This window comes from Poecile atricapillus, chromosome 3 (genome assembly GCF_030490865.1).
Source record: "Poecile atricapillus isolate bPoeAtr1 chromosome 3, bPoeAtr1.hap1, whole genome shotgun sequence".
Taxonomy (NCBI): Eukaryota; Metazoa; Chordata; class Aves; order Passeriformes; family Paridae; genus Poecile; species Poecile atricapillus.
The window spans coordinates 51569113-51584766 of record NC_081251.1 but is presented as its reverse complement, the minus strand read 5'-3'; the positions used below and the strand labels follow the sequence as shown (position 1 = coordinate 51584766).

Genomic DNA, 15654 nt, shown 5'->3' with positions numbered 1-15654 from the left:
TTCCTCACAAGCACCACTTTTCTCTCCCTTATTTGACACTAATGTAATATTTAGAATAGGGAAAAGTAGCTTTTATTTAAAGGGTTACTTTTCTTTGTTTGAAAGTGACTGTAATGCATTACATTTATCAATCAGATTTTATTTCTAAACGAAGTCTTAATAATTTTCCTCTGCATTCCTTTCCTAGTATTTAAGAAAAACAAACACCTAGGTTTTTTAATTCATGACCCCACAAAACATTTGTTGTGCAGGTAAATGGCAGTATTGGGAAAGCAAGTCTGTTTACTCCAATGAAAAGGGAAAAGCAGCTGCTCCCAACTTTCTGAGAAAAGGTGGCTGGTAAGGACAGTCATGTGGCAAATGCACCCACAGGCAAGCAGGCAGAGGAGAGGGAGATAAAGGCTGTTTTAGGTACTGAAGCTGAGGATTAAATTGATTGATACAACCAAAGGGCAGAAGATGCTGCTTAAAAATAACTTGCACTCTAGCAGTGAAATAGCCCAAAGCATAGCAAGTGGAGTTCCCATACCACTAGATCACATTCTACTTTTCATTTCTCTGATTAAAAAAAGACAGCTCTTAGATTTTAAAAACTATCACTGTCTACCACATAAAATATATTTCTAAAAGCTTATTATAAAGGGCTCTGTTTTCTAGAAGTACAGTGTTCTACCACAAGAGAAAACCAACTTAAATATTCCTTTCAAACTGTTTTTTGTGAAAAAATTAACAACACTGATTTTATGTTTGTGTGGGGTAGGTGCTAGTTATGTGTGGATTTTTGTCAGATGAGTTACCCATGTTATTCTATCTATCCAGGGAAGCAAGAAGACTCTTCACATTATCACATGGCAGATCTGAAGGATGAGGCCTGGGAAGTTGGGCAAGATGCCCCTCCTGCACCTCTGGCTACAGCCACACATACCGCTCACAGAGCAATGACCAGCTAAATCCACAGCTCAGCTTTGCCTTTGTTTACAAGGCTGTAGGTAGCTACACCTCTGTGTGGTTCTCTGAGTCAGTGTATAGAAAACATGGACTCTCCAAACAATCTCCTCCATGCTGCCAAAAATCTGTTTCAATTTTCCTAAGCATACAGCAGTGTTTTCCTCTCTGGCCTTATAGGAATATATTGTTCAGGAATAAGGTTTTAATTTCTCATTTAAGAAGCATTTTATTTTAAATTGCTCACAGTGCAAATTGTTATCTCTTGTACATATTAGCTATGAAACAACAGCTCTGAGGGAAATGCAGTAGGTTCATGTTGTACTGTTTTCCTCCCATTCCTGTGGGGACCGATGTAAGGGAGTTATGATGTTGACCCTTTCGTCCCACCCTGTGAAAGACTTCAATATTTGCATATTAGAAAAAAAAACCCCACCAAACCTATCAAAACAGATTTAAAACTCTAACTATTAAAATCAAAACTCTACAAACTTTGGAACATTATCTGTCAATCTACTGACCTTAATCTGCACTTAGTAACAAATTCCCAGTGAAGAGCTGAAACTTATGTGAACATCTCACTTCTCTGTCTACATAAACACAGTTAAGTTTATATTTTTCCAGCAAAAAGCCAAAGTAAATTTTTCATTTCCCCAAGTATTCTACACTCCATAGAAAGGTTGCTGCATCATTGTGTACCACATGGTTTTCTGGCCTTTTAACTCAGAAAAAGGAACTCTGAATACCTCCCTCCAGGACACCAATACATTAGCTGATTAAATACAAAAGGAACACAGGTTTAAAAAACGTTTTAATTTGTTTTATCTGTATTTCAAAACTATTCAAATATTTTTCATTTACTGTAAAAAAGAAAAAAAAAAAAGAGGCAAGTGTATCAGAAATTTAATGCCAAGTTTAAACTGTTTCACTATACAGAACAAGCATGCCAGCTTGATGGCATAACTTTTTTTATAAAAAAACACCCCCCCAACAAAAAAAATCTTTATTAACCTTTCATGCAAGAAATGTGCATTTTAGCTACGATCAATCATGGACAGGGCATTAACCCATCCAGCAGAAGTAATATCTGGACAGAAGTTGGGTGTATTCTACGCTTTCTCATAGTGGCGAACAGCAACCACGTCACCAAAGGTGAGAGTCTGCAAGTCCAAGGAAAAGACAAATGTTAGAGGCTGGGCCATTTTCTGTAATGGTTTAACACATTATGAAGTCCATGCTAAATCAAGGTTGGCTTATATTATGTAATTTACAGAAAAACAAATAGGTCATTGACATTTTAAATGAACAAGAAGCCTAGCCTTAGCTATGGTTCCCATAAGAAATGATGCTTTCTCCTTGCTGCTTTCACACCAAAGAAACACAATGCACATTTACAAGTCAGCTGTTAAAAATTTAACTTCCTGTTTATTTTCTTAAAATATAGGATTGTTTTAATACAGACTTAACACTTATTTTCCCAAGCTTTATCCCACTAAGATGTGCAACCTAAAATTACAAGGCCTCTATATTATTATGCATAAATATAAACTCCAGGAGAGCCTTGTCTTAAAAAAAAATGTATTCTGTACCCTGTATAGCTAGAACTACCAAATACTCTAGTCACTGCAGTTGTGCAGAACACCAACTACTGTGTGCATTCTGGAGCTATTTCCTGTAGTAGAACAAGGCACCTCATTGTATTCAAATTCCAAAGGACAAGATTTTCTATATCTGTGTGATTCATGCATAGCTGCTTCAAAAAGCAAAGCATGTGTTTTCCCTTGAAACACTTGTCACTTGTGTTTCACTGTGCTTTAAAGTTTGTATTATTTGTAAGTCTTCATCCACACAGATACTCTCTGAAATAATTAGGAAACAAAATAACTGGTCTTCAACAATCAAGTCTGATAGATTAGTATAGCTGAAGACTTTTTGTTTTTGAAAGCTACATCTCTGTGCCATGGAAAGTGCTATCCTGGACATTAGCTACAGTAACTTATAACATTTATTCATGTATTATGTTATAAAATAACATTTATTATCAAGCCCATAGTCTTGTTCCGAAAAAGTCAGGAAAAGCAGGTGAATTTTCTCTGACTTTTCTCCACACAATTGCTGTTTGTCGTGGTTTTTAACTAGACAGGAGGAATAAACCCTTTATTATTAAATATGAAAAAAACTATTAGCTCCCATAATACTGTAATTTTATTTTCATAGGAAACTACTTGTTCTGTGTAAGTAAATACTATTTATGTGTGCATACATAAAAAGTTTTTAAAGAAGTCTAAATTGCCACTGGCAAGAGATAATTTCCTATATAATCAAGAATTCTGTATCATTACAAGCTCATCAGGACTTTTTTCCTGGGTATTTACACAAAAGTCTATAAAGAACATATATATGTCTGGAAATCCACAGGCTGACCTGCCTAAAGCCACTGGCAATTTTTTAATTGTCAGTAAAACAAGACAAACCAAACCAAAATAAACATTTTAGAAATCCCTGCTAGCGTTCCCCATCAATTAGTTTAGGGTTTGTGTCTAAGTCACACTGTTCACAAAGCTTGAGATAAAGGTAAGTTGGGAGTGTTTGCAGTGCATGCAAATGCTTAGTGTGCTCTATACTTACCATTACCATTTTGCCATCCTTTATTTCTCTCACAAAGTTTGTCTCTTTGCCGTCCCATTTCTGTACGTGCACTAGCTTCTCTCCATCCAGGGTCACAACTGACTGTGAGATACCAAGAAACACAAAGACATGCCTTTAATTAGGGTACTTGGGATTCTGCTCACACATGCAGCATGCACTGTTCTATTGAATTCTCTTCAATAGATGGATGTGGATCTAGAATGATAAAGTAGTCCCAGCCATTTTAAAGCCAAGGCTGTGAATCATCCTCGTTTTTAAGTATGAAATCCACACAATTCTTGTTTGTGTCAAAGGATGAAAAAGTTGTTTCCTTTGAGTTCCAGTCTCCCAGGAACCTGTTTCAGATGTGGCCTGGAATAATATTTGATGTTAAGCCCCCAAAGGTGCAGGAAAAGAGGCATCTGACTCTTTTGACTGGGAAAAGATGATATTTGGCTTGTGAGAAAAGCGGGCAACTAACACAATCAACTGACACTGGACGACGGACAGGGAGCTGGCAAGGTGATACATTCAAAAAAGTAATGGTGTAAGCACGTACGGGCAGCAGGACTCAATCTTGCCTTGTTTTCCCGTCCTTTGCCGTGCTATAACTAGTAGCAACAGAAGTTACTTTTTTTCTTTTACCCCACCAAAGGGCAGAGCCTGGGGGGAGGGGAAGGGAAGAAAAAAGGAGAGGCGACGGCAGCCCCAGAGTTCACTTACTTTGCAGTTTCTATCATCTGGGGTAGTTTCATCAAATTCCTCTCCGAGTTTAAAGCTGATTTCTGTGTTTTTGAAAGTACTTTGAGTTCTTATCACTACTTTGTCCCCCTCGCTGCTGATAATCACAGTGGGTTTAGTCACATTCCCCACCTGCCGTGTTGCAAACCCCACTCCTAGACCATTCAAGGGAAAAGAGAAATACATAAAACTTCGGTATTTTTACTTTTTTTTTTTTTCCCCACATATCGACGTAGAGAGATCTTTTACCCCGCACTACAGCTGTAAGCTATCCCTGTGAAACGCTGCTTTCTGCTTCTCTCGTGCCCTTGTACATCGCTACAGTCCGCCCAGCTGTAGCTCCGCGCCCTCCCTCGCCGCCGAGCACGGCGGCACCGCGCTCTGTCCGCGGTCACACGCACGGCCGCGATCCCTTCTGCGGCTCAGTTTCAATTCCTTATCACTCCAGCATGGTGATTTCTTTTCTGCTTGTTTGTTTCAAACTTATCCGCAGGCAGCACGTGCTCGTCTTTCACACACTTCCCATAGCCCGGCGGCATTTCCCGGAGCCTCTCCCACACAAACACACCCTGCCCCCCCAAATTAATGATTCGCATAGAATTAGCCCTATGGACAGAAGCACAGCCACCAAAACCGCCCCCTCCATCATCATCACTGCTGCCAATGTTTCACCTAAACCTAAACCTCTAGCAATAGTGGGGAGCCTTTTCAAATTTTTTTTTTTTAATTTTTTTTTTTTTTTCCAGACGGTGAAAAATTCCAAGGTTTCCTAAGGTGTCGCCGCCCGGCCGTACCTACCCAGTGCCTTCATGTACTCGTCGAAGTTGTGGCTGTCTACCAACTTCCAGGTGGCGCAAAAAGCCTCGACCATGGCGGCCGGCTGCGTGTTCCGAGCGCGGTGCCGGGGGTAGCAGGAGCACCGCTGCCGCCGCGCCGCCCCGCATTTAAAGCCGGCGCCCGGCGGGGGGCCGGAGGCGGGGGGCGGCCGCGGTCCGCCCCCGACGGCCGCCGCGGAGACGCCCGCACCACCGGGGGAGGGCGCTCCCGCCGCCGGGGAGGGGGCGCGGGGTGCCCGGCCGGACACTAGGCAGGACGTGGAGAGGGCAGGGAGAGGGGCTGCCTCCGCCTGCCGCACCGCTCCTCGCCCGAGGCGCCCCGGGGACACCGCCGCCCGTCTCGCTGTTAAAGGAACGCGCGGGCAAAACGAGAAGCGGGCATCCAGCGGGAAGGGCTGTTGAGTGAAAACACAGGATCGTAAACGCTACTGCAGAACGCCAACTCCAAAAGTTTTCCCATGAAGATATCCAAGGCCGTTTTGGTGCTGGCCAAGTGCAGACCCCTTTACCCAGAATAGCATCTCTATGGATGCTGTCTGAACTTGGTATTTGCTGTTCCTGGCTCTAAACAGCATCTTGGCTCCACGACTATCATCATTTGGAGATTAAGAATGAAGAAAAAGGAAAAGAGCTTAAAACCTTTTTCTTTTATTTTTCTTTTTTTCTTTCTCTTTCTTTTCTGCAAGAGAAGGAATGTCTTCCTTCTAGTTGTTCTTTGAAATTTATGAAGGCATTAGGTGGTCATCTTGTCTCATCTCGAGTGCTTTTCAGAAAGCAGCTTGTCTCTGTGGGACATCCCACGGTGTCAGCTTTTCCTGACCTATGGCTTGGATGGATTCCAGAATAGTGAATCGAGCACTTCAGTTCCTGCAACAAAACTCAGGGACTGCACAAAAGAGAATTTACATGATTTAGGAACAAAACCTCAACAATTTTCCACCTAGTTCAGCCATACAAAATAAAAATAATTAGGAATTATTTTCTAATACTTTTAGATTAGTTTTTGACCATCATTTGCATTTCTTTCAGGCTCTTGTAGTATGGCAGTTTCTTTGTGTATAGGGAAAATGATGTTTCTGGTGGAGTTTTAATTTAAGCATGCCAGGTTGGATGGGGCATTGAGAAGCCTGCACTAGTGGAACGGTCCCTGACCATGGCAGGGGGCTTGGAACTGGATGATCCCTTCCAACCCAAATCATTCAGTGATTCTGTGATATTAAATTCTGAACTATTTTAGCAATATCCTCATGAACTGGCAGTGTCTCCTCTCCCAGTACTGACAAGAAAAAGTTATCTGCTCATACAGATTTTCTTTACAGTAGCCCTGGAGCCCCTGTTTATTATTCTGGTGCAGATGTGTAAACAGAGGCTGGGTGAGCTCGTGCTTTCTTTGCTCACTAGGGATTGTATACAACCAGCCTCACGGACTTTGTGATATAAAACTCCTGAAAGCGATTCAGTGCCACTCCTGGTAGCTGGACTCCTCAAGGACACTTCTGCCTTGCACATTCTTCCAGACAATACTGCAGCCTGGCCTTTGGGAAGCAGCCTTTTCAGGATCCTTCATAATTTAAGCAGTCATACCTGATGGGATAGCTTTGTTCTGTCAGGATTTCTCAATGTATTTAAATAAGACAAGTATTAGTGTAATGATCTGCCCTTAAGAGGAAGGAAGTAAGTAAGAATTTCTTAAGAAAAATACATTCTGTAAAACTTTGTGCCATGCTTCAAATATAAAACAAGGGTCTGTTAAAATGTTCACATTCCTTCTTAAGTAGATAGGTTGCCAGAGTCCTCACATTGTGTTTTATGAGGGTGAGTTCCCACCTGTCTGTGTTAGTGATGATTTGGGACCAGGGTAAATCAACAGTAGGAAATGTTACATTATTGACTCCTTTGTGGGGTGACAAGCCACAGTTCAAAATGTTTTCCATAGCATCTTATGTGGAATCTATCTTATTGTGGACGCTTAGGCAAGAGTTATGCTAACATCAAAAACTAGTACAAGTCATCCTGATCAATATAAATGCTTTGCTGAAACAGAGACCCTGGTGTGAAATACCTGGTGCGCAATTTAGGTCGCTGCACAAGAGACCAGCTTGGAGTTGCTTTTGTGCTATCAGCACTTGGATGGTTTTAACAGACCGTGTGCTACTGCGACAAATAGTATCTCTGGAGATTCTGAACAGCCAGGGATTCATTCTCCTTTACACTAAACCCTTTACACCACCTGAGCAGTGTAAGTAGGCACATTTGCATTCCCTGTACAAGGTCTGCTTAAAAGATGAAAATTCTGCAGCAAGGTATCTCTGTGTAATGAGTAATCCTTGCTTCCAAAGGCCATTTGGTGAGACTGCCCTAACCTTCAGCCTTCAAACATCAGACAACCTGCTTTTGGCTACTTTTCCCCCTGTTATATCCCTGCTTCACATGCCCTCAGACATTCAGAGAATGAGGCCATTGGCCTCATTCAGCTTTCATTCTATACTTTGAAAGAAAAGAAATGACTTCTTCAGGGAAAAGAAAAAAAAGGGTGGGGGGCAGTTATAGGGAAGAAGGGAGCACCACAGGATGGTCACCAGGCTGCTGTGGTAGAAAAGTCTGACCATGAGGTTCTATCATGTGTGGATTGCTCATAATCTATGTCAGGAACTGCTGAGCATCTAATCATGACAGCCAGTCACTAAAGGCTTAGTGCCTGGCTGTAGAAAAGTAGGGAAATTGGTGAAGCTAATATCTGAAGTCAGGTTTATTTGTCCTTCTGCTCTGTCCCTCTCTGGATATAATATAGGCAGGGCTCTCTTGCTATACTAATTCAGTTAAATCTCTGTCTTTTCACCATCTTTGTAGTACAATAGCTGGAATACTACATTAAGAAGATACTATATGACCTTCAGATAATGTAGTAATTATGCATTATTCAAACATTTCTGGCAATGAAAGTCCATGAACTGCAGAGCATCTTGTACCCATATGTGCAACAAAGGGCAGCAATGATACCAGGGCCTAACTCCACTGGTACAAAAGCAGATGTAGACATTGAGAGGCCTTTTAGGAATTGAATTCCATTGAAAGGCAGCAGGATTCAGGGTCCTAGCTCACTTAGGCATTTCTTTACATGCTTAGTATTATTAAGGAAACTGAAAATAATGTGCAGCTGAAAGAAGTTTCCTCTATTTATGGACAGCATGCTAGGGTATTCTCCGCAAATTTTAGGCTTGTTTGAAGCCCTGCTGTGAATCTCTGTGCAGCTTTGATCTCAGTGTAATAGAGGAATGAACAGAGTTTAGCAGCTATTGTGTCAGACAGGATGATACTTCAGGGCTGAGTGTGATTTCGTTTTTGGTGCTGCAGAAAAATATAATGTCAAACATGGCAGTAGAATATTCTTAACTAAAATTATCTTATATGTCCTCTAGCTGTCTAAGAGATTTTCTGATCCCCTAATAAGAATGAGCCATCTCAGTGCTCTTGGTGAGTCACAGAAAATACCTAGGTTTACTTATTCTATCAATGGACAGCTCATTAGAAATCCCAGGTTCAACAAGAGATAAATACCTTATGAAGAAGAAACTCAATTATGCAGCTGCACAAACAAATGGTCACAGAATGGCCCCAGCTACGAAGCATCTGTACAAATCCAGTTTTGTGCTGTATAAATGCCATGGGAAGGGCTTTGCTGGAGCTTTGGACCAGATGATAGGTGAGGCGCAAGGTAATGCAGGCAGGAGCAGGAAAGACATGTTTACACCACATCCTTTCTAAGAGCATGACATATTTTAGGCAAAATTTAAGAACACCTTCAGCAGGTTTCCTGCACTGTAAAGCTCAAGCAAAATAATGCCAGGACAGGCTAGCATTAGACACAAGTCATGGTGAGGTCTAATTCTGGTGTTGGTTGCTAATTGGTGAAAACGAAGTGGTCTGTGATCATGCATTCATTCTTGTAGACTCTCTCTTACGTTACAAATTGGTGTGACATGAGATTAGGAGAGTCCTGGAAAGTAAATACCCACTAAGACCTCATTATGAACTATTAGACATATATTTGGATTGGTTTAAACTGGGAGGACAGCTGGTTGACAATGATTTAAAGTAAGCAAATGTTATGAAATATCTCCAGAATGTTCTCTGCTTCTGAAAGGCATTTGGGAGGTTATCTCTTGTTTAATGTTACTGTGTCACTTACATTTAGAAAACTCGAGTCAGACATTCTCCTCAAAGAATTAGCCTGCATTAAAGCCAGGCACCTTTCTGGCTCCCAGTCCCAATATATTGATGAGACAGTTACTTTAATTTTGTGCCATTAGGCCTTTGTTATTTTAATATTTGTTTTTGCTTTCTTTTACCTTTCAGAATAGAAAAACTATTTAAAAGCCCTTAAACTGTAACAGAAATTATACTGTGTGGCTGATACTGTGTGTCACAATAGCTGTCTAGTTACTGTAAAAAATCAATCCAAGAAATCAGCTTTCCAGACTTACAATTTCAGCATGGGCATATGTAAGGAAGTAAGAAACCAAGGTTTCTTAGAGAGAAATTTAGAAGGCATGTGAATACTATGAACACAATAAACTAAAGTAATTCTTATTAGGAGGAATGGAAAAATAACACATAGGTTTAAGGAGATTAGATGACTTCCATTTGACCTGTTGCAGCTGATTCTGAGAGACATGTAGGTTTGGTGTTCAGGGCAGACAAGTGAGAATATTAGTGGAGCAGAAAGACCCTCTGTATTAAGGTCCAAGGACTCTGTATTGTAGCAAAGAAGGGAATGATTTTTATCATAATCAGTATAAATTTTACAGTGTAAAGGTACAAGTTTAACTTGTAACTATACATCATGAATATCATGTTCTCTTCCTGTAGCCCTAGAATACACTATGAAGGCTGTCCAATACATAAATAAGCATGATTGTTTGGAACCCAGGGTAACAAATCTCAAGCTAATCAATCCCAAGATATATCCTTTCAGCAGAACAAAAAATAACTGTGCAATCTGCAGGGCTGAATTTAAGAAACTTTTGGAATGGCTCAATGTACCTTCGTTCAGTTTGTCCATTCTGAAGCATTCCATTTTCTGCAATATACTGAAATCATTCTCAGTACCAGCTGAGATTTAAGCAAGAAGTAAAATCAGGCTTATTTGACTGAATTTCTAGAATTCAAGATTTTAAGAAAAAAACCTACTGATTTTGTAAAACAGATGCAAAGTTAAAACTCAGCTCATTAGCTACCTGCATGTGGATACCCCTAAGGTTCTCCTCTGTTCGACTGAGCTAGAGACTGACAGGACACAGGTACAGCCTTTTGGAGCCAGATATGATCTCCCAGACGCAGCTGGAGCCACACTCCTCTGGGTTTGCGTCCTCTAAATCAAAACCTCCCACCCAGAGCAAGCTGTTTCCTCAGAAGTTCTAAAAAGCAGTGTTAGTGCATCCAGAGAAATATATGAATTCCACAGTCTTGATAAATAATTTAATTAGGTTATCAATTTATAGGCCTGTCATGGATGAACAAATGCTTGACACAAATCAGGCTTTTGAAATGAAACCTCATGCTGGGTGACCTAGCTGGAATTACATATCTAACTTGATTCATTCAAGAGTGCAACCATATCCCTGCTTTACATACTGGTTTGTGACCAAGCACTGACTAATTTCTGAGTTTTCATGAGTCTAAATACATAAATTTCCTGGAACACGAAATTTTAGAGCAACTTGAAGCATTGCAGTGTTACGATAGTTGATAACTAGATTTAAATAAGGAGCAGTACAAAGACAAGCTTGGGGAAAATTTTGGTCATGCTGGTTGTTTGGAGACAATCCCAGAGAAACTGTGGCCTCTCCAGTCTGGTACACAAAATTCCAGTCACTGAAAGTTAAACCTACATAAATTTATATTAAAAATGAAGTGCATATTACCTGTGAGGAGACTTAAGCCTTTGGCCAACTTTCAAACTGCCTTATAAGACTTTTCAACCCTGCAAATTGTAAACTATGCTAACAAACACATCCATTGGACATGATGCAGGAAGTAATTCAGAGAAGTTATGTATTTTGGATTACGCAAGAAATCACACGAGATGGTCACAATAGACAACTCTATACCGGGAAACTTATAAACACATCCCACTTGCTAAGTGTGGGCTTGTACTTTACCAGATCCAGAGTTTGTAATGGGAAAAAATACAGATATACACACAAAGGAAAGCAGGCATGTAGTCCCTGCCTAGATAATTATGGGGAGGTATAGATACTGACGCTGTTCCTTTAATTCCATACATTCATGTGTACGTATTATGAAAGGTTTCCTTCTCAGCACCGCAACAGTAAACATAAACCAGACCCTCTATGGTCAAAATCATTAACTAGTCTTGTAATATTTAAACAAGGCTTCTAATAGCATCTTCCTCCAGACCTTTGAAACCTTCTTGACTGATCAGCCTTGCACCCAGAGCTCAAAACATCCTGAGTCCAGAGCCAGTGGAGGGTGCAGGACCAGGTCATGACTGGCTCAAATGCTCTGATAAAAGAAGGGCTACAGAGAGGAAACATGGTGAAACTGTCATGCCTTTAACTCCACCTCATTGCCCTTTGTCTTCCCTCCCCTAAATATACTCATTACATTCCAGCATTTAATTTCATCCTTTATAAATTTACCTAGAAGTTTCGAGTCACAGCAGTCAAAAGAAAAAAAAAAAAAAAAAAGCAAAGTTCAAAGGCTGTCTGAAAGAAGATGCCTGGAAGAAACTTATTTCAGCACTTTTTTAGATTGCAACACCACCTCTACTTGCATAATGACATGTTACTTGTTTTCCACACAAGTTTTCCCTCTCTCCGTGTTAGAGACAAGGGCTGTTCTGGGCCTGGCCCAAGGGTCTCTCATGAGTCTGTCCGATAAAGTAACATTTACCCAGTACTTGCTGAGAGGAACAACAATGAGTTGACCTTCTACCATCGTATTTTAGCAAATACGGAGGTAATTAAAGAGATTCAACTCTTGAGTGTTGAAAGCACTGACGGTGGATATTGGGTTTCAGGTGTGAGTGCAGCAAGTGATGAACACTGAAGACAGGAAAGGAGGAGATGAATGTAAGCTTTGAGGGGAGTAAGACAACAAATCAAGACGGAAGGAACGGGATAGCACTGGATGATTGTTGTGCCCGCTTCCCCCTCCTTGGGAAGCCGCAGAAGCTGCGGTGCCCAGGGCCCGCGGGGTGACGAGGCGCGGCCGCTGGAGCCGAGGCCGCGCAAGGGCAAGGGCGGCCTCTGCCGCCAGCGCCTGGCGCCCGTGGGGTGCCCCGCCCTCCGTCCCGCGGCGCTGCCACAGCTCCCGCTCTTCCTCACGGCAGCCACCATCCCGAAGGAGACCCGAACTCCGCCGTGCCCGGGGAGCCGGGAGCCGGCGGACGGACGGGGCCGAGGCTGTGAGCAAGGCGAGGCCCGACTGTGTGGCTGCGCGGGCTCGGGCGCCATCTTGTGTCCGCCATGAGGGAGGTGTCGCTTGCCGGCTGCATTCCCATGCGCCGGGAACCCTCCTGCACCCTTAGGAAACTGAGTGCGATACTGGGAAACCGTTCCTGGAATTCTGCTGGGCATTAGCAGCAGTTCACACGCTCCTTCTTTTTATGTTTACACCGCTGATGTATGGACAAACATGCCTGAGGAGTCTGCAAATAAAAGCACAGTAAGCTCTACACAGTAGGGTCAAGCCATTCTATCACAGATTAGCTTTTCCATACATTGTATGATAAGCACTGGACTTACAGCATCAATCCTTGCACAGTACAGCCCCTAGAATAAAGCACTGGTAGGGATTGTCTAAGTCCGCACACCAGGGGCCTTACATTGCAAGCAATTACTATAAATATGTTCCACACAGAAAAGCCCACAGCGCACAGGCAACCCCTGCCCCACTCAACAAACAAACAAACACCACATATAAACAACAAAATCCCCCAACAGCAGTATCTAGGCAAGTCTTGTACTAAAATCCAGAGATCTGGCATTGGGCTGTGGCACATGCCAGATAAAGTGATGGACTTCAGGCTTCCTGTTGCTTACATCCATCGAGATGGTCCCCGCTGGACTGAAAAGGGAAATAAACCAAGACAGTAAAGGAAGACCTCTCAGTAATCATTGCTAATTACTAGCTAAAATAGAACAGCTTCAGGTTGAGAAGATGAAACACAATTATCCCTAAAAGAAGGTCAATACAGTTATCTGAGGTGGGATTTGCACCCAAATCCAAATAACAGAGTGGGTAAGTAAGGTAGACTGTGAGCCAGACTTAACACCTGTTTTACAGTAAGTTTATGGGCTGATAGACAAGATACCTCCTGTTTGCAATCACACAGATTTCTGTATACAGAGGCACCAAGGTTCTGGGCCCGTAGCAAAACTCCTGAAATGAACGTATTGGATTAGCTAGAGACATTCTGCCTCTCACCAGCCCAATTTGCAGCTGCGTTTAAGGTCTCTTGTCTCCCTCCACTGCCTTGCACAACCGACCTGGCAGGCTCAGGATCCCACTAGATGGCAGGACAGTGTAAGCCTTTGCCATTTCTAGTTCAGAGCAAGTGCCCTGGGAGCCCAGTGGGCTCAGCCCCACTGGTCTGTGCTGTTTGGACTTGGGGAAACCCACACTCACCTCCATCTGGGGTTTATGCTCACTGAACAGGCATAGAGGAATCCTTGGAGAAGACTTTGTTAAATTCTGTTTCATGGGTTTTGTCATATACAGAGCACTAGCAGACAGAAGAGAGGAATATGAACTAATACTAATTTGCTAGATCTTGTGTGTGATACATAAAGGATATTTAGCCTACTAATGGTAGTAGGTAAAGTGCAATTTAAGCCTCTTATAGCCACTGCTCTCTTGTAATTTTTAAGTAAGCAAGTGCAGTTATAATTTCTTAATGACATCCGGAAAACATCAAGGCAAACTTTCTGTATGTTCAAAATACCTATATTTTTTAATATATGCACAATAAAATTACAAAGGTACTTCCTGCCTTTTTTTTTTTAGCATGCTGAGTGGATAAGAATGGATAATTGCTTCATTATATTCTAAAATATGAAGACAACAAAGTTGCCTTTTTTGCTTGGTATTAACATGAAATTCTTTGCTTCACAAAAGCCCAGGATAGTGCTGTAAGATGATGAAAAAGATGCTATTACCTGTACCAAACTCGCTGGAATGGAAATTTGGATTAATGCATTTTAATACCAGATTAGCCCTAATAGAAGTTTGCTGCTGTCATTTATTAAGGTAACTAAGTAAGTACCTAATATTAGGCACCTAAATTGACTCCTGTGAAACCCTTCTGCATTTAAAGTTAAGCATGTTTTAAAATACCCTGCTGATTCAGGGCCATTACGTTGTGGCCATGTTAACCAAGAGAATGCACTTTTATCAATTATCCATTAGTTGGACTAAAGGAGGGTGGTATACAGCCTGGATAATGGTTGAAACTGGATAAACTGGCTCAGTGACAAACATATTCAGAAGTACTTCATTTGCTCTTTACAGACTCAGCCAAAGTTTAGCAGGACTATTATCTGTCTTCAGCACACTAACATGAAAATGAACCAAAGCATCCCCAACTTCAGCTGTGCTTAAGACAGTAACTCTGCCCAAGCCCCAGAGTACTGGACAGCATGGCATAAAGCCCCCCAGACAGGCTTCAAGGGGTGAGTTCCCTTCCACCTGAGCCAAGAATCATGCACAACTAATAAACTCTGATCCAAAGACCAAAGTTTATACAGTACAATGTCTCCCACATCAGTCAGTTTGTGAGACAGTTTATACTGGTCAGAAATATGCATTTGGCTCACAACTGGAGAAATTTGGTAAAATCCAGGCATAACTAAATATTACTAAATATTACTGCTGCTACAACTAACTAAAAAAGAGATCTCTCATGCAGTCTAGACTAACATTTGTTTAGACACAAACCATACATGCACATGGCAAAGAACCATTTCTGTGTTTGTAACTTGGTTAATTTGCAATTAGGTAATACATATATAACATATTACAGATATTTTAAAAATATTCATCCTGCTTTTAATTAAATTGCATTTTAAATCTTAGTTTTTACTACTGCATTTTTTCAAATTTGCTGTTAAAATTCTTTCTATGCAACATGTTTTCAGCAACAGGTTCATACAGCTCAAGTACAAAGTAAATACCTGATTGCTTCACAATAAATTCCCTAGGGTGTTGAGAATTCTTGACTGGTTGTGAACTACACATTTGTGAGCACTTAAGGCTATTTATGTATATAGTTATAGACTGGGGTTTTTTTTAGATAGAATTTAGCACATGAATAATTTGCTAAATTCAGCTGGATCATAATTGGTGTTTTAATAACAATAATTTTCAAACTAGTTTAGACTAACAAAGTACCTAAAGTATCTATTCCAGTAACCCAAATTTCAGTGTCTGTATTGTATCAGAGAAGAAACTAAATATAGTTTCTTTTGCACAGTGCTGCAAC

At 41.2% G+C, this 15654-nt stretch overlaps 1 protein-coding gene across 1 annotated transcript; it reads right to left on the bottom strand.

Moving 5' to 3' along the window:
• Positions 1 to 1737: 1737 nt before the first annotated feature.
• On the bottom strand, positions 1738 to 5302 carry FABP7 (fatty acid binding protein 7). Its single transcript, XM_058836008.1, has 4 exons — positions 5113 to 5302; positions 4297 to 4469; positions 3574 to 3675; positions 1738 to 2105 (listed from the first exon to the last, which is right to left on the bottom strand). The coding sequence occupies exons 1-4, from the start codon at positions 5183 to 5185 to the stop codon at positions 2055 to 2057; spliced, it is 399 nt and encodes a 132-aa protein (XP_058691991.1). The 5' UTR covers positions 5186 to 5302; the 3' UTR covers positions 1738 to 2054.
• Positions 5303 to 15654: the final 10352 nt, after the last annotated feature.

Coding starts and splice junctions, on each gene's coding strand:
- FABP7 (XM_058836008.1), bottom strand. CDS start 5,185: ATGGTCGAGGCTTTTTGCGCCACCTGGAAGTTGGTAGACAGCCACAAC. Junction 3,676..4,296: donor CAGATGATAGAAACTGCAAA/GTAAGTGAACTC, acceptor GGTATCTCACAG/TCAGTTGTGACCCTGGATGG. Junction 2,106..3,573: donor AGGATGGCAAAATGGTAATG/GTAAGTATAGAG, acceptor TTGGACTTGCAG/ACTCTCACCTTTGGTGACGT.